This window comes from Botrytis deweyae (genome assembly GCF_014898535.1).
Source record: "Botrytis deweyae strain B1 chromosome Unknown BDEW_004, whole genome shotgun sequence".
In the NCBI taxonomy this organism is placed as follows: domain Eukaryota; kingdom Fungi; phylum Ascomycota; class Leotiomycetes; order Helotiales; family Sclerotiniaceae; genus Botrytis; species Botrytis deweyae.
Genome location: NW_024066211.1, coordinates 1,180,116 through 1,198,403, shown reverse-complemented (window position 1 = coordinate 1,198,403; position 18,288 = coordinate 1,180,116). Strand labels below are relative to the sequence as shown.

General features: G+C 41.4%; 6 protein-coding genes across 6 annotated transcripts; 3 read left to right on the top strand and 3 right to left on the bottom strand.

The window, feature by feature from the left end:
* Positions 1–1,463: 1,463 nt before the first annotated feature.
* On the bottom strand, positions 1,464–3,275 carry EAE98_002363 (uncharacterized protein; the record flags this gene model as incomplete). The annotated part of the gene is made up of 1 exon (XM_038949983.1): positions 1,464–3,275. The coding sequence occupies one exon, from the start codon at positions 3,273–3,275 to the stop codon at positions 1,464–1,466; it is 1,812 nt and encodes a 603-aa protein (XP_038813722.1).
* Positions 3,276–4,498: 1,223 nt separating this feature from the next.
* Positions 4,499–6,106, bottom strand: EAE98_002362 (uncharacterized protein; the record flags this gene model as incomplete). The annotated part of the gene is made up of 1 exon (XM_038949982.1): positions 4,499–6,106. One exon carries the CDS (start codon positions 6,104–6,106, stop codon positions 4,499–4,501), a length of 1,608 nt encoding a protein of 535 aa, XP_038813721.1.
* Positions 6,107–8,387: 2,281 nt separating this feature from the next.
* Positions 8,388–9,473, bottom strand: EAE98_002361 (uncharacterized protein; the record flags this gene model as incomplete). The annotated part of the gene is made up of 1 exon (XM_038949981.1): positions 8,388–9,473. The coding sequence occupies one exon, from the start codon at positions 9,471–9,473 to the stop codon at positions 8,388–8,390; it is 1,086 nt and encodes a 361-aa protein (XP_038813720.1).
* A 1,762-nt stretch (positions 9,474–11,235) lies between these two features.
* Positions 11,236–11,608, top strand: EAE98_002360 (uncharacterized protein; the record flags this gene model as incomplete). Its single annotated transcript, XM_038949980.1, has 3 exons — positions 11,236–11,346; positions 11,412–11,494; positions 11,554–11,608. The coding sequence occupies 3 exons, from the start codon at positions 11,236–11,238 to the stop codon at positions 11,606–11,608; spliced, it is 249 nt and encodes an 82-aa protein (XP_038813719.1).
* A 387-nt stretch (positions 11,609–11,995) lies between these two features.
* On the top strand, positions 11,996–12,769 carry EAE98_002359 (uncharacterized protein; the record flags this gene model as incomplete). Its single annotated transcript, XM_038949979.1, has 3 exons — positions 11,996–12,009; positions 12,078–12,218; positions 12,322–12,769. The coding sequence occupies 3 exons, from the start codon at positions 11,996–11,998 to the stop codon at positions 12,767–12,769; spliced, it is 603 nt and encodes a 200-aa protein (XP_038813718.1).
* A 4,082-nt stretch (positions 12,770–16,851) lies between these two features.
* EAE98_002358 (uncharacterized protein) lies at positions 16,852–17,526 on the top strand (the record flags this gene model as incomplete). Its single annotated transcript, XM_038949978.1, has 4 exons — positions 16,852–16,854; positions 16,932–17,074; positions 17,183–17,408; positions 17,515–17,526. The coding sequence occupies 4 exons, from the start codon at positions 16,852–16,854 to the stop codon at positions 17,524–17,526; spliced, it is 384 nt and encodes a 127-aa protein (XP_038813717.1).
* Positions 17,527–18,288: the final 762 nt, after the last annotated feature.

Here is an 18,288-nt window from a genome sequence, read left to right as displayed (position 1 = left end):
AACTCATGACAGGTGGAACTCACGTTTCCCGACTTCGCCACCGGTATTTCAAACTCACCCTCTATTCGCCAGTGTAACAATCCTTTGCGCGTCTTGAAGATTGCTGGTGAGTCCACTGAACAGTGGAAGCACTTGTGGCCATCTTATACACAAGCGATATTCGCTGTCTTCCAAGCTTCTACAACGTGATTTCATAACGCTGTTTGTATTTTTATGTCTTCCTACCTCTCATCACTACCACGATTTTTAAGTTATAGCCATTTACAGATCAATAAACTAGCAGGTATATGCAAAGATAACTTGATTCCCTATGTAAGTTCCTTGAAGGACTCCAGTACCAATGCTCGCGTCATGCGAACTGAATCATAAGCCCCGCTAAAAACTTTCCTCGTTTTCACATTATTTCTAGCAGACTTTGTGCCATTTCCCTATGCTCTCGAATTTTCTTACACTCTTTACATGACCGCTTACAGGCCACATCTTCTATATTATTGCTCCGATTGAGACTTTGGTAATATGAACCGGCAAGAGTCCTTGTTTCGATAATATTGGAAGGGAGGAGATTCGATACGATAGTGGAAGTTTGAAAGTTTGAATTTGGTAAAAATGACAAAAGCTCTTGGATGGGAGTCAGTTTGACAGCGCTAGTCATTAATGAGTAACGAGAATTCGAAATATCGACAACGTAAAGCTTCAATTTTGTCTATACTTTGTCGTTCTGCGCTACAATCACAATTTTACAAGACTATCCTCCTCGTAATCTATAGAATGCCGCTTTGCTGAATCCAGCTCCCTGCTCGTCATTGAATTTTCTTTTTTCGTGTTTTTTGCCTTGCTTTCCGATATTATGAAGAAGCTTATATAAAATCTCTTCCTTATTGCAATAACCACAGGCGAGTGCCTCCAAGCTCACACGGTGAATGCTTTGCAAATTGCGACCGTCGGCCCGGTCTAGGAGTACAATTACGAGCTTTTTCAATTCGTGGTTTGAAAATAACTGTTCAACTGTATTTTATCTCCAAATATATGGACACACACTCATAGTGACCTTGTGTATGAATCATAGAGATGTTAAGCACTCTATTTGAAGTTCGACTTTTTGATTATCACTCACTATGGTGATATAATACTGTATATTTGGTTTAGGGGCAATAATAAATTCGAGCGATAATACTTGGAAACATGTTCGGGCAAGAATTGACAGTGTATCAATTGAGAATCAATAAGCATATCCTTCGTTTTCTTGGGCATTATGACCGGTGTCTGATCCCTTATATGCTGCGAGCAATTGGCGTTAGGCCGAAATACTTTAATCTACCTGATCAAGCACTCCTCCTGTTTTTTGTGCTACCTGTTCAAGTTGAAGGATAAGGCTCTTCAAAGCACATTCACTTATTAGTTTTACAATGCTGCAAAAGACAATATAGTAAGAATGTTAACTCTTCCAAATTATCCCAACTATTCTAACGTAAACTATCCACCTGTTCCGCAAGCCCGAAAGCCGCATGCTCAGCCTCTCTCCCATCATCCCCATCACTATAATCGTCGTTCTCTCCACGAGAACGTTTTAATTTACCCAGTCTAAGTTTATAATCCTTCATAACATCCGCGTCCGCACTACTTAAAGAATGACCTCTTGCAATTTCGTCCAAGAATGGATTCCTCGTTGTAACAAGTATCTGAGAAAAGATATCTCCGGTACGAATGCCAGTTTGCATAAGCACAAAAACGCCTACTAGAAATGCAATAAGACCAAGGCAAAAAGCGATAGAATATGGAATTAAAAGCAGATTTGGGTTATAATAATAAACTAGTGTTTCTTTCGAAAATGAACAGCTCGTACTTGTGCTTTCGGGGCTAAATGCAAGTGTCGAAATGGTTAAATTGGTGAGGAGCTCTGGAACCCCAGTAAGAAGGTCTCTATTTACGAACCAGAGAGATGATATCGCTCCGTTGTTGGCATTGACAGTATTTCCAACAAGTATTGTATTTCCTATGTTTGTATCAGGTGTTGAATACTGTGTCGTGGGTGACTGTGCCCATGTCCCATTGAGATGCTTGTCGTAAACTTCTCGAACTAATGTTGCAGAGTTTGAATGCCATGGGTAATTTCCTGGGGAAACATACTCTGTCATATTTAGATTTTGGAGCTGTTCGTGATAGGTGAGACTTGGGGAGAACTTTGGCGATCCATTTGTATAGTTGACAGAAAGTTCGTATGTTGCATTGTAGGCGGTGCAAAGGATTGATACATAGTTAAGATCGCTTTGTACTTCTGCTTTCGTGTTATTTCTGTACGTAATTGACAATTCGATGAGCGAATCCTTATCCTCATTAAAAGTTGTCAAGTCTGTAGCGTTATAGTAAAGGTAGCTAGCCACTTGCTCATTCAAATATGACGGGTTGGAGGTGTTGACACATTGCAAGGCAGGGCCATAGAAAGAATGTTGAAATGAACAATTAGTCCCACAAGGCGATTTGAGATCCAGAATAACTCCTTGAGCAAAGATCTGGCTGGCTAATTTTTGAATGCCAGTATTAGGCCCTTGAATACCGGAACCATGGGGTATCATCTGATAGAAGCTTATATTAGGCGAAGATGCAGCGAAAGTCGGCACGATACAGATGCTATTGTTGAAAGTAACCATTGGTCCTACAACTAAGCTACCGGGAGATAGTATGGCAGATATCGGGATGGTCCAAGCAAAACCAGCTAGAGCAGTGGCTAGCGGTGCATTTGCAAATGCACTAGGAACAAAGCTGAAGGGGTTGCTTGAAAGAGTGAATAATTTGTCTAGTAACGATATTTTGATATCTCTTCTGCGGAAACTGAACCAAAGTACTTCTTGCAGGGCTAATAAGATGGTAAGTGTGAAGGAAGTCTTTACCAAAAAAGCTGCGGCGGAACCAAGATTGTGTGCCCAAGATTGAGAGAACACGGTTTGCGGCTGTTGGTCAAGACTTTGATACGCAAAGTGATGTCCAAGGCCTACTAAGGAGCCCAGAAGTAACCACATAACCATCAAAGCAATTGGTCTCCACCAATTATGGCTCTTATGATTCCCCAACTCAAAGGCTCCATTTGAGTCACGGGAATGCCTCTGATGAATTACTGCAGATGCCTTTTCGGGTCGCGGTGGTTTGGCGATATCTAGAAAGTATTGCGCTTCGCTATCATTGTCATGGTTTGGATGAGGGGAGATATTTTGGGACTCCTCAGTACGTTGGAATGAAGACGAAGCCGGATGGCTGTGAAATGGAGTTTGTATATCCATGATCACTGTTGACGAGAAATATTCCAATGGGAAGAGACACTGGAGATCTAGTGGTCAACTAAAGTACCGCGTGCTTATAAAATCGATTAGAGCCTCATCGTGAGAGAAGGGGCTACAAAATGATAATAAAAAGCCACAATGCCACCAAATTGCAGCTGAGCCGTGTCCAGATTCTCAGCCTACCTATAAACTACATTCCTGCTCTTGGCTCCTCAAAGAGTGGAAAAGACACGTCAGGCCATGTTATACGATTTTGATTGGCATAATATACGATTTTATACACCTGGTTAACTGTCGTATAGGCATGAGAATTAATGTGGTGGTAAATTTTGTTCGACTTGGCTTTAATTCACATTGCATTATGGTAGCATCGCATGCATCCGATTAAAGGAAAACTCGCGTACCAGGTTGGAATTCATTACATAATCGTAGGAGTGTTCTACTACCTACGTTCCTTCGGTAATAGGCTTTTTAAATTAAATAAACTTTTTAAATTAAATAATATGGCTGCTAGCAAATATTGTAAAGGGAAAATGATGTGGCTGAAATTCTAAAAAATATCAATCGATTTTGTTATCAAGCTATATTATTTAATTTAAAAAGCCTACTACTAAAGGAATATAGGTAGTAGAACACTTCTACAATTAAACATATTAATTGGTATGCACTATGATTCTTGATTCAATGTCATTCAATAATCAAAGAAATGCATGAGTTCAAATAGCAACCTAGGATCTCAATCGTTTGGTACCTACCTACCTAATGAAGCCATTTCTTGGCATTTTGAAACAACCACCTATCGAAACCTATCATTCTCTTCCAGCTGAATACTAATTCAGACTTCATGTTTCGGTCAATTTCGTGTCCTTTTAGTCTGTACCAGGCATATAATTTTTTCACTATGTCGGCCCCATTGCGTCACAATCATATTTCACAAACCCCAACTCTCACTTCCCCAGGTTGAGGAATACCTGCAAGAAGATCGCTCTTAGGAATCTCAAGAGATGCGTTTACTTAGAATATTGAATATTCTGGACTAGGAGACTATAAGTGGTTTGTAAATCTTCCGAAAATTCTAATGACATTTAGAATCGAAAGCTATTGATTGGTCAACGGCACTGCGGGCTATTGGGATCTTGGGTTTACTGCGACATTAGTTTCAATGAGATTATAGATATGTACTATTTTTCCTGTTGTCATACCACAACACCTATGTTTCTACTTCATTCAAGAGGTGTCCTTCTTTTAGGCGTATCGGGTTTGCGACTGGATTTCTTTTCGGCACCCGGAGTCAGATCCTGCTTAGATGTGTTTCTTGAACTCCCTTTTTCCTCGTTCGGTCGCGAGCGAGTATGATCACGTCTTTCACCTTTATCATCTTTTTGAGGAGCTGCACGTTCACCACTCTTGGAGGGTGCACGTTTTTCCTCTCTACCATCTTTGCGAGGAGGATCGCGTTTCTCCTCTCTGCGAGGTGCATGTTCACCACTCTTAGGAGGTGCACGTTTTTCCTCTCTACCATCTTTGCGAGGATCCTCTCTACCATCTTTGCGAGGATCACGTTTTTCCTCTTTGCGAGGAGGTGCACGTTCGCCACTCTTAGAGGGCTCAGGTTTCTCACGCTCCTTCCCATATTCACCACTCTTAGGAGGTACACCACTCTTGGAGGGTGCACGTTTTTCCTCTCTACCATCTTTGCGAGGATCACGTTTTTCCTCTTTGCGAGGAGGTGCACGTTCACCACTCTTAGAGGGCTCAGGTTTCTCACGCTCCCTCCCATGTTCACCACTCTTAGGAGGTACACGTTTTTCCTCTCTACCATCTTTGCGAAGAGGATCGCGTTTTTCCTCTTTGCGAGGAGGAGGTGCACGTTCACCACTCTTGCCAGCACCTTCACGTTTATCGTTACCACCACCCGTTTTCTCTGTTGGACGATGAGGTAGCTGTTTTTCCGCAGAAGACGGTTTAGAACTTTTCCTCTCAACATCATTTGTCTTTCCCGCTATTTTCGGAACCACTGGCGTCTGCATATCAGGAATCGGTCCTATCATATCCCATTTCTTTAACAGGCTTTCTTTGGGCATAGGCATCTTGCCATCGAGTACATCACAGTATAACGAAACCCATCGACCCACATCGACGCTATTGGTTAGAAGTCGTTCACAAGCAACCTCGATTTCATACGCTGCGTCTTGCCACGCATGTCCATGGCCAGCGACAGTAAGTTGCTCCGGTGGCATGTGACAATTTAGACAGCCGAAAGTGAACATAAAAGCGTGTAACATCTCGTGGGCGAGTGTCCCTAACCATTCCCTGACTTGTTCTTGTGTGGTGTACTTAGGGTCTGCTTCAACAAACAAGTCGATAACGGAGTCTGTTACCTTATGATCCGAAGCGTCTTGATCGAAATGAGGAGTGGTCGTAGCCAAGGAATTCTCAACTTCGTTTTCTTCCATCCATGCCACGCGATAGGTAACTCGTCCAGTAGCAAATAAGCTTCCGAAAAAGAACAACTTATCATAGATATCGATATAATGGGTTGTAAATTTTCTGACAAGATCCAAATAAAACTCGGATTTTTTTGATTTTTGTCTTTCGAGTTTTTCGGCGAAGACCTTGATACTATATAATCCTCTGTTATCATCGAACCTCATAGATCGAGCCTCAAGTTGTAACTTTGTCAGTTCAGAACTCTCACGAGATGCATTTTTGACTAGGACTCTTGCCAAGTGTGATGTCTTGTGATGGTTTGCAATTAATATCTGATTATTCTTGCCCTTGAACAAATCCTTCACTTCGCTCTCCTTAAAATATTCGTGTTTGCAAGGCATTTTTGGGTTGAATAATTGAACATGAAATACTCTATGATAATCTGACAAGCTGTAGTCTTTATAATGCTTTCTCACGAGGCCGTGTTGGAGCGCTCCTAGCTTGTTTTGGATCCGTTGGCCTTTTCTCTCGACCCAAATTTACATGTACATTGACACTAGTATAGGCAACAGAGAATTACAAGTAGTTGGCAGCCTCCCCCAAAGGAAGCCTGATCTTACCAAGAGTGCCCTAAAATCGGAATGGCATTAAAAATATCAACAGCGAACAGCTGTAACAAAAACGGCATTAATAATGACAAGAAATTCCCAGCACTGAATGCATTTAGCTGTAGGATGACTAGCAAAATGAAACTAAGAACCAGACGTTCATCATTCCATAGAACTACAATAAAGTACGTAAAGACAGTAGGTATGTAGAGGAGGTGGTAATAATGGCCATGGCAATCAAACTCACGTCCGTATATTGGCTCAACCTGTCAATGAGCGAGGTGTTGCATATCACGTCAAACAACACCCCCTTGCGCGTAGTTTATTCGGTCCATGATCTTTAGGGTTCTTTTCAACTCTTTAAAAAATTACACATTACAATTAAATGGGCCCTAGTTCTCCGTCCATATTATTATATGAACTTTAGTAAAGTTTCCTTAAATTTCTCTCTTATATAAACCTCTATTTAAACTTCACTAATAGTCTCGTTCTATTAAGACTCAGAGTATTGATTCATGATTATAAAGGAATAGATTTAACAAACTCGCTAGAAGGAATGATTAACTTTAATAAGGAATAGCTTTTGACTTCTTTAGATAATCTAAAATTTCAAGCTTTAAACAAAATTATACAATTATCTAATCAGAGTTTCACCAGCTGGAATACAAGATTAGACTTTCTACCAGTAAGGTTGAAACAAACGTAGATAGCGATGATTAATTCAAGATAGTATTCATCTTCCAATGAGAGAATTTAGCGAGGGACATTAATTCTATGATTCACTAGGCATTATGATCTCAAATTCCTCCCTAAAACCTCTCTAAGTTCATGAACCAAGTATTCGCTTAGGTGACAGCAAAGACCTGAGATGTGAATGAATGCAAGGAGACAATATAATTGTTGATTCTCTATCGTGTCCCAACTTCAGGACCATAGCTTGAGATAACGATGGAGACAGAAAATCTTCAAAATCACCTCAGACCACCATGTACAATAGTACACCCATACGATCTCAACATAGAAGTCTTTTGGGTGCTAGCATGGTAGTTGATGAAACAAGCCCAATATTCCAAGCCAATTTCACAGTTTAACTTTCAGTGCCCAATAAGAAACCCCCTCAATTCCATTGGTCACTTTAGAAAAAATATCATAATCCCAAAACTCTTAAGCATTACAATCTCAGATCAGTCGTTATACAACCATTGTTCCGCCTGTTGGCTCATATTACACTTGAATATCTCGGAATCTCAGCCTCCGATAACTGAAGCTAATTGCCTTAGATGTAGCTGCTTACCTACAAATTTCAAGTGATTTCATGCTTGCCTCTCCTCGCCTGTCTCGGTAACAGCACACTCCCACTCTCACCTATTCTATCTTATATTCGGATTTCTCACTTAGAGTATCAAGATCTCTAATCTCTAGTTTGCTTTCATCCCATTCTTAATAATAAAGACATTTCGCTTAGCACGATTACTAAAAGCAATCATTTATCACCTAAGATCTGAATCACTTAGGATTATATATTAAATTCGAATTAAAAGATCAAGATATTCATATATACTTATCAGTATTACTATTTTATCTGCATTTAATAATTAACTGCTGTTTGAATATGAATTTGGTAACTGGAGTAAAACATAGTCGTAGCGGGACGAGATCGATAAGTTGAATCGAGCATATCGTATAACTTATGTACTTGTAATGGCTACCTAGCTCTAGTTACGTTATAAAATTTCTTGGCTTTCAACATTGTTTCTCTTAACAAATGCTAGAGGAAAATGTTTCTATCACCGCATTCCGAGTCGCTCGCTGGTATCATGGAATATCTATCATGGAATGTTATTTCGAAATATCAGGAATATCAAATGTAAAAAGCTCAATTATCACGCAACTATTCATGAAAATAGACAAGGAAAATTATCAAAATAAGGGTATAGTATATATATCAACGCCAGAAGCATATAAAAATACAGATCCTTAAATCCGATTCATATCGAATTCCCCAAACTCCATTCCCATGCGCCCTCATCTAATCCCATTATTCAGCATTTATATGTCGGACTCAAGCTCCCATTTAAGCGTTATGATGAGTTTCATTCGAATAAACTTGCTCGTGGCTAGGCTCCGTAATCAAAGGTAAATCAGCCTCAGAATGTCCAAAAGCATCTGGTTGTCGGACCGACTTGGATCTCTTTTGGTTATATGATTGCATTGCCTCTTTGCTTTCTGCATCCAGTTGCGCCAAACGAGCCGCTTTAAGCTGATTGGCGGCTTGACGATCTTTGCAAGTGATTACTATAAGTCCAATAACGAAAGCACTAATTGAAACTGCGAAAAAAATTGTAACTGCTAAGCCGGATGACGTAAGTGTGTTGTCAATTTCCATACAGGCATCTTCTCCAGATGCTGCAGTTGTACAAAGGACTCCTGCTGCACAAGTTGAAGATGCAGCTGAGGTAGTGGCACATCCAAGGGTAACACCAGTGGATGCACCTGTACCGTAGGAGCATACACTCGTGGAATAATAAGAGGTCGTCGAACAGACTAGTGTGCTTGAAGAAGTCCCGGTTCCACTACTTGTCGCGCTAGTAGTTGTACCGGATGTCGAGGAAGAAGTTGCACTTGCGGTGGTAGAGGTAGTGGCGCTTGCGGTTGTAGCAGTCGTGGATGAAGCCGCAGAGCTCGAAGAAGAGGCTGAAGTCGAAGCGGTCGTAGATGCGGTTGTAGATGCGGAGGTTGTGGTTGTGGCAGCGGTTGTACTCGCAGAACTCGAACTCGAGGATGAAGCCGTTGTCGCAGTGGATTCCGTCGTACTTTCAGCAGTTGAACTTGTCTCTGTGGCTCTCTTTCTTAGATCCTCTTTCTTAAACTCTTCAACCGGTCCTTGACGATCATTACATTCGTATGAAAACCATACTGCTGACACAGTAGAATCGATCGCATCGCATCCACCAGCTATGAAACATTGTTCAATTTGATCCAGGTGTCTTAAATCAACATCTTCTGCAAGACATTTGACAATTGATAAATCATCTCCACAGGAGTTTCTGATCACAAGATCATGGAAATTTCCTTGTATACATCCGTCTGCCATGAGAGATTGATAGGCGGAGACGATAGCTGTTGAAGACGCCAATAGAGAAAGTAGAATCGGACGCATGTTTGAATTTTGTCAAAGGATGGTAGAAGAACTTTGCAGGGTAGTTGTGAGGAAAATACTGGAGTTTTCTCAACTGATATTGAGTAACAATAATAATAAAGATGAAAGGATCAAGGGATGAATAAGAATTTGATCAGAATAAACTACATGAGTGAATATAAAGATGGTGGGGGATATAAGCACTAGATAAGTGCAAAGAAAAAAATGCTTGTCAAGGGGTTTCAAAGCTGGGCAGTGAATAATTTTCCTACAATTATCGTGAACTTATTTTAAGCTCCGAGGCAGCGAGGCGTAGTTTTGAAGCTTCAACTTGTTTAAGGCTGGACGGTTATTATGAGAGGCGTAGCACCATTTCCCTTGTCAATCATACTTACGTTGAACAAATCAAACGTCAATATGGGGGGGGGATTAAAGGGTCAGCCTTGTAAGTAAGCATTCGGAGCTACCCATGGGGGGCCATGAATGTTTAAGGTTCTTCAACATCTCTCCGAAATAACGTCAAAAGCAGTATCTGGATGGTTTGCGCAAAGTGTTACGGCAGCAACAATTAACCCATCAACAAGAGCCTGGCATGGGGTATTGGAAGGATTTCGCTGCTGACAAGAATGCCTGTCCCTTTTTTTCCCCTTGTACATACATGCAGTGGTACAACTGTACCGGACAACTGCGTAACGGATACATAACGGTGCACTTGTGATAAAAGCAAACAAACCGAGCTAATACTTATTATTACTCGTTGCAACAGGTAATATTTCGGGATGTAAAGATTCTTCGTTTTTTTACCGAAAAAATGGATGAAGATTGGGGAGGACGCGTAGAGGATAGCGTAATTGATGTGAAAAGTTAAAGTTAGTATATATAGTGGATACAAAGTCGCTCCACTGGTCGCAGTCCCCAACTCACTGCGCATTTGGTGACGAGTCAGCGAGTAGAAGTAAATCAGATTCATCATAGATCCAGTCGGACGTGTCGGACATTGAAAGATTGGGAGCAACTAAGGACTTCCAATGGGTTTTAGGTGCTGGGTCGTAAAGTAATAATGGTTGTAAATTAATCCTCACCGTCGGGTCGAAGCGTTAATTGGGTCCACAACCAAAATGTACCGAACTGACTATTGATGCCAAACTATACTCCGTAAGGCCATTGCTGTGGCAGTACATATAACCGCTATGGTACGTCCCTAAGATTGCAATGAGAAATGAACTGTTATGCACATTAACCATTCGGGTATGGCCTTGCGGAACCAAAAAGTTTGTGAAGCAAATTGATAGAGTTAATTCAAAGTAAAAAGTATAAATCAAAATGGAATGGATCTGCTATAAGAATGGATTCTCCCCTGGGTAAAAAAAATGGATGAAGAAATGAAAAGGAAAAGGAATCAAGATGGATACCTACTCGTAGATGGTTGGATATTTGGCTGAGGAACAACGAAATGAAGGGGAAGTTAAGGTTAGCGAAAGTTCGCAAACTAAAAAACTTGAATTGAAAGCATTGCGTCACGTGCAGATAGAATCACATGATGACTTGGCTATGACGTACCCATCTGAATCCAGCAGGTGAGATGAAGCGCCGCAGCCTTGTTTAGGGAATGTGTTACAAGAAGAAGGCTTGGTTGGAAGTTCATCGAACATAAAGACCCTCTTCTTCCGCCGTTCTCTTCATGATCTTTATCAAACACTTTCAATCTCATACAAGAAGAGACTTTCAAGTAATATCTCCAATATCAACAATCAAACACTTTTCATCAAACCCATATTCCAAAATGCCTCTCGTCGATCCAGTTACCAACAGTGCTGCCGGTGGCGAGGACAAGACCCAAGTGTGGATGAGTAAATTGGCTGGAAAGAAGATCGGTGACTCCAGTGATGAGACTGTATGTTGGTCGTTTTATAGTCAAACAATAACCATGTCGTCTGCTAACATTCCACTCATCGATAGACATTCGCAAAGCAAGATCTTCCCGAAGAGCATAGAATCATTGAGCCTGGTTCGATGGTCACCAAGGACTTCAAGGAGAACAGGTTAGCACTCGCAACCAGTACTTACTCTCCAGAATCTTCATCACTAACTCCATATGTAGACTCAATATCCATCTGAATGAAGATGGAACTGTTTCCCATGTCAACCACCAATAGAAAGATGGAGACAGGCTTGATGATTTGCGGGGGAGCTTTTCGAGCGTCTCGAGCTTTAAGGATGGATGTATTTGATTTGATGAATTTTAATGAACTTTAATGAGAATACGTAAATATGTTATACATACAACACCACGTTTGAATGCGATACCTACCTCACTCGCGTGCTTGATGTCGGAATAACCTCATGTTGTGATCGTCTGATCATCCTAGGTATCTTGTAATGCGTAGACCCCTCCTCAGCCTCCAATCTACCCCTCCTCTTTAGTCTGTGCGTTTTAGGTCTCAATCGCCTGCCGTATCGCGGGGCATGTTCTCCACATGCACGTCTTAAACAAATCTTCCCCTCGTCACAAACATCACAATACTATCAGAATCCTATTCAAGATGTTTAAGAAAGAGTAAGACTTATTGATCCTATTTTTGCGAATCCAATCATCTATAAATGCTGATTATAGTGTTTTCACAGTATATCTCCCGGCTCAAAAAGCAAGGTTAAGTCCTCTGTTCAACGCGCCATCAGAACTCAACTCGTCAACACATATCCGTTATTAGCCCCTCATATCGATGAGATTATACCGAAGAAAGAGCAGCTGGATGCTATGAAAATGTGCGCTCCTCTCATTCACCTTGCTCTTCTATATCCCCTGCGGCATATCTCTCATCGCATGATCGTTCAACAAGAAAATTAAAACTAACATTGGGGAATATAGTCCAGATAGAGTAACTCTCTACTTAATTGGCCCTACACCTCTATTCTTTCAACACATGACCGATGCTCTCCTACCCCATCTCAAACTCGTTCACCGATTCCCTACCTGCTTCCCAAGTCTGCGTATCGATCGCGGCGCTATTCGATTCGTTCTTTCGGGAGCTACCCTAATGGCTCCAGGTCTCACATCTACAGGTGGCAGATTACCTAATGGAAATAAAGAAGAAGAGGGCGTATATGGAGAGACTGGAGAGGGAGAAGGATGGTATGGAGGAAGAGAATTGGAAACTGGTGAACCAGTGGTTATCTGTGCAGAAGGCAAGGAGGAGGCTTGCGCGGTGGGACTTTTGAGTATGGGAACGAAGGATGTCAAGGAGAAGGGAAAGGGTCCCGTAGTGGAAGATGCACATTATTTGGGAGATGGATTATGGAGATTAAGTACCGATTAAATCGGTGGTAGTGGAGTAAATTGTTCGGTATATAAAACGACTTTTTCGATTCAGTTGCGGATTCTACGAAACATCATACAAAGCTTGAATAGGGTGGCGACTTGACTAATAGAATATACCTCTGCATTACTATAAGTCTATCTCTTTATGTGGTAATTGTGGAACTTGGAGATGTTTGATACCGCTGCGAAGATGCATCATGATAAACGTTTATCTCGTCACATTTTCTATCCACTGTTCGAGTATCGCCCTTTTTTACCTACATCATGTTGTTTCCATCCATTCATCTCATTTCATACCATCGCAGCAGTTACAATTTTGTAAACGAATGCTCTATTTTCACAATGACATCATCAATGTTTCAAGCGGGGCATCAAGCTATCTAGTAGTTCAAACTGGATGCTTCATCTAAAGAGTTGTTGAATTGCCACTGAGAGGTCTTTTCAGATGGGAAATCCGAAGAATATCTTTCGCACATCTTACAAGGTTGCTCTTGTAGCTGTATATCTCATCTTGTATGACTTCCACGTGGGAATATTCACGGAGGAGATGTAGTTATAATAGGTATGTTTAAATTGGGAAAACGACAACAAGATTCAAACACAAGGAACACGCGCTTCTTGTTCTCATAAATCCTGTTAGGATATCGCCGTTGAGGAGAATAATTCATCACAGAGCTTTGGGCCAAATTCTCTCGAATTTTAAATTTTGAAGCCGTGGTTACTGTTGATATAATCTAGGTGTGGTATTGTTGTCTTTTGAATATCGCCTATGTGTTCACTGTCGATTTAGTTCTTGAATCTGGAGTTTTGCTGAATAATATGTATCGGGCAAGGTTTCCGGTGAAACCGTAAAGTACAGCTCTGATCTCTTAAGACGGATGAGAGCGAGAGGATTAGAATATACTGCATAGACGATTTATCGTGATGACTTGGGCCTTTCTAATCTTTCTTGGAGTCCCTACGTGATGAGCTTTTTTCCATAGATCGTAGCGGGAGAGAAGTTTATGAAGTATTTATAGGGAAAGGGACATGGAAATCGACGAAAAGAGAGAGTTGGATGTGGGAAACTGGGAATTGTGGGAGGAGCACGGGTAGGTTTGGTCATTTGAAAATTCTTGGAGCGGGATATTGAAGGTGTGATTTCGGGGTTCGTTTGAATTTACTAGCAATATACTGGTTCGCGTCGCTGATGGAAGGTGGTTTGATGTTTTGTGGTTGGGAGTTTCCTGGTTGGGGATTGGTTTGTTCAATCTAGGTGAGGTGGAAGTTGTTCGATGATATTGTTGTTATGATTGACAATGCCCATTTTTGCTGTCTATATCTCTTTTCTCTTTGAATGTCGCCGCAAAGAATCTATTGTTATGGAGTCTAGTTAGAGGATCTCCAAAGTTTAAATATGGCAAGCTTATGCTCTTTACATGATTTCCTATGTAGAAGTGACTTTTGACCCCTCGGCGATTCTCACATCTTCCAGACAACGGGATCATGGCACACGTGCAGTGTTATCCTCGCTCGAGGGAATATTTTGGAAATGTAGACAGTTCTTCTGGATCATCTCAAAAGCAATTTAATTCTTGCAAGGAATTAGCTAGAGGGTTTAGGGATAGCCAAGATTTGTATCGTGCGATGTCGCAACCACTTTTTGCGGAAGGCATTCACTTAACTACTATACCCTCCTTGCAGAATCGCCTGAGTGAACAGTCCCTACGCTTTTGATGGGATATATAAACAACAGACGCAACCCACTTGGAAGCTGTAGAATATCTACCTAGTATGTTACCCATTCGCAAATAGGATTTGTGCTTTGCTGTCTGTTGTGGTTGTGAGTTGAAAGTAGTACGATATACGTACACGAAATTATCAGTGCAGATTGACGACGAAACTTGACCTACTGCCGTCACATTTGTAGCGATTGTTACTGTCGTTCGAGGCTATTGCTATCCGTCAATTTATGTTTATGTTGTCATGAAAGCGAGGTTTGTATCGGATTGGAAACGTGAGATGATGATTTGAAGTTGGGGGCAGGCGTACGAAGTCAACTGCGTGCCACTGAAACTACTTATTCCATACTACATTGTTTCGTGCATCCCCTGTCAGCGACTCTTTCTCATGTTGGCTATTGGCTTTCAAGTAGAGAGTCCTTCAAACAAGTATATAAATGCAAAGCTGCAAATACATTACCACCCAGTGAGTTCCCACCTCCGAAAGATCCCAGTAACAGCGCAGACTCACCATTATCAGCACTCATGATCAACATTAGTAAAACCAATAGCTTGTTATCGCGCAACCCCTCCATAACACATCCAGGATTTCCCCCTAAATCCAATCTTCTAATTTCCCACGACCTAAATTCCCAGTATGCCCCACGCGTTTTTCATGAATTCAATAAATGGCAAGCATTTGTAGCTTCCATTTGTGGCGCTCTGGAAACTCTTATATCTGATGAGAAGCCATTTAAACTGTTATCAAAAGACCTACAGGCTTGGGGGTGATGATTTATTCATAAACGAGGGGAGGAGAGAACTCACTCCTTGGCATTTTGAAGTATGACTTGAACTATGGGGATACTGCGAAGGAAAGAAGAAGCTCGGGAACGTTTCAACGGTTTGAGTTACAGATGGTTCTGGCAAAGCACACATTGAAATCGAGTATACTGGATTTGCAAGAATTGAGCCACCGACGATGATGGATTTCGACTTGAAAGTCGTTTATGAGAATCCGAATCATTGTAGATCGCAAGAAATTGGACTAGCAAAGCACAAGGATACCTCAAATATCTAAATTCATAAAATGACAAACAATATCATGAATCCCAATCCATCAAATCTACGTCAGGGATTTGTCGCATAATCCAGTTCTATCGCCACACTTGAGCGACACTGTGGGAAACGAAATTGAGCTCGATCGTATCCCGACAGGACAGGGGATTATATAAATTTCCTGTTGATTTGGGAATCTCAATGTTTTGTTTCTCGAAGGGATGGGAGGTATCAAGTGAAAGCCAGTATCGTAGCAAATCCGATTCCGGCCAAGGGAAATGAACTCCATACCGATACTTTAGAATTCTGAATACAAGAGTTTTTGATGCAGCTGCAAGGTTACCGTCACCCATTGCTGCACTGTGATACTCCTGATTGTACGACCCATTGGCACCAACAAGCCCTATCTGATATTGTCACCTAACGCGTAGGCAAGAACATCAATCACAAATCCCAACACGCCTTGTCTAATTCGTAATCAAATCTTAACACCTGAAGCAGTAATCACCCTTTAAATCTCTCCAATGGATTTTCGACTTCGACGTAAGTACAATTTCGAAGTGACGTGATAGCTTTGTAGTAGTCGTATTGATCGTGATGATGAGACTTTGATGTCGTGTTCCGAGAAAGACGTAGAGCAATTCTATGATGGTTGTATAATTCAAATATGCTGCATCGGTTGATGAATAGTTATCATAAGCCAAAGGTTCGATTTGAGATCCACGAAAAGAACAAGTCTTTCCAGGGAAGAGCTGCATAGACTACTAGGTGAGTACACCAATTTTGCCAGACTGCTACTCTTCCAAAGTAGAACGCAAAGCTTTTTTCAACCAATTGCAATTGATACTTACGACTGGTACCTACCTATGATTATAGTAAATGGACAGTAGATGAGAAGAGCTTGTCGATAATTGAAGTTCTGCGCCGAAAGACTTTCAAGGAGCTCGTAGAGAAATACACGTATTCGCCCCTAAAATGTAGTAAATCGACATTGCTGAGGTAGCGACACCTTGGAATTAAAAGATTCAAGAGCTTTCTTCAATTAGATGAAGTGGGAGTGAATCTCATAATTCTCATATTTCTCTTCGCTTTACCAGAAATGACTTTTACAATTCAATGTTCTTAAAACCTTAAACACCGACAAGGGATCTTGAAGTCATGTGACTTGGATTTGATTGGTCAACCAAAATTTTGAAAATTCAGTTTGTGGGCTCGGTAAACCCTAACTTTTGTTTCCACGGCCTCTGCAGCAACTTCGATATTTTCACGACGACGAGACGCCCGACAACCACAATCGACAACCACCCGACCCTTACTCAAAATGGTATGCGACAAATTCTTTGGGGAGATGTTGACGTTCAATTTATGGAAGAAAGATGGCTAACGGATCATCGCGATTAGTCGTCCGGAAAAGTAAAGACTGGCCAACTTTGGTCCAAGAACAAGGCGGACCTCGCAAAGCAACTTGGAGAGTTGAAGACTGAGCTCGGTCAATTGAGAACTCAGAAGATTGCTGGAGGATCTGCTGCTAAGCTCACCAAGATGTGCGTACTTTAATTATAATCGTTACTCTTTCGACCTACCGAAACTTGGATGAGAATTTGCGAGATACAAGATCATTAAGATGGATACTAATGAAATCTTCCTTATAGCCACGACGTCCGAAAGTCAATTGCCAAGGTCCTCACAGTCATTAACGCCAACCAACGCGCACAACTCCGTCTCTTCTACAAGGGAAAGAAGTACCTTCCTCTCGATCTCCGAGCCAAGCAAACTCGTGCCATCCGTAGACGTCTCAGCAAGCACGAGAAGGAGTTGCAGTTGGAGAAGACCAAGAAGAGATCGATGCACTTCCCACAAAGAAAGTTCGCTGTTAAGGTATGCGATTCCGCTGGCCCCGAGTCAATATCTTTTTCCGAGAGCTTGAAGATAGTGGAGGGATATTGATGAAAGATTTTGGACTCTGATGCTAACTTTATAATAGGCGGAGGCTTAGATTTTCTGGACGTAGGTGTTTATGATTGTGAGGATGGCTGGCATGGTGCCTTTTGCCTGGTTTGTTTTCGCACGGGTCACGGTGTATCATCGAAAATAGCATGGCTAGTAAAAAAGCCTTTTCCAATAAATCAAACGACTTGAGCAAAACAACAAATGGGTCCTTTGGATTTGGTGTGATATTTTTTGCGAGCGGTTACGCATGGTTCCGAAATCGAAGGAGGGTTCGAGACTTCTATGGCCATTATACCCAGGAACTTGCGAATGTCGATATTGGGGAGAGCTATGAACGATTGCAGCAGTGATCTCGAACAAGCTGTTATATTTCACAATATGCTGTGGCTCGTGCTTGAAATTTTGGTACTGGTTGGCACATTCTACCGCAACCTGAAGATCCCCATGAAGAAGCCAATGGACACGATTATGCCATTCTATGTTGATTTTCCCTTGTACCATTTGCCAGATTATGTCGTCATAATGAAACCGATATCATTTCATTTTGACCCTTGCACTCAACTCCAGCATCTGCCTATTGATTCCAACCATGATCAAATGCACTACCTAAATTTCCATATATCACAATGTTCCAGACCACCCAATTTCATCTCAATACTCCAATTCCCATTCACGGCTTGTATTCCAGTTTCAAATATACATGCATTCTCCACCCTCAGCACTCTCATCACGTTCACCTCCAGTATTTTCAGTGACCAGAAAGCTCTTCGCATGTTGCTATCACTCACTCGTCTACATTCTCTTCTTG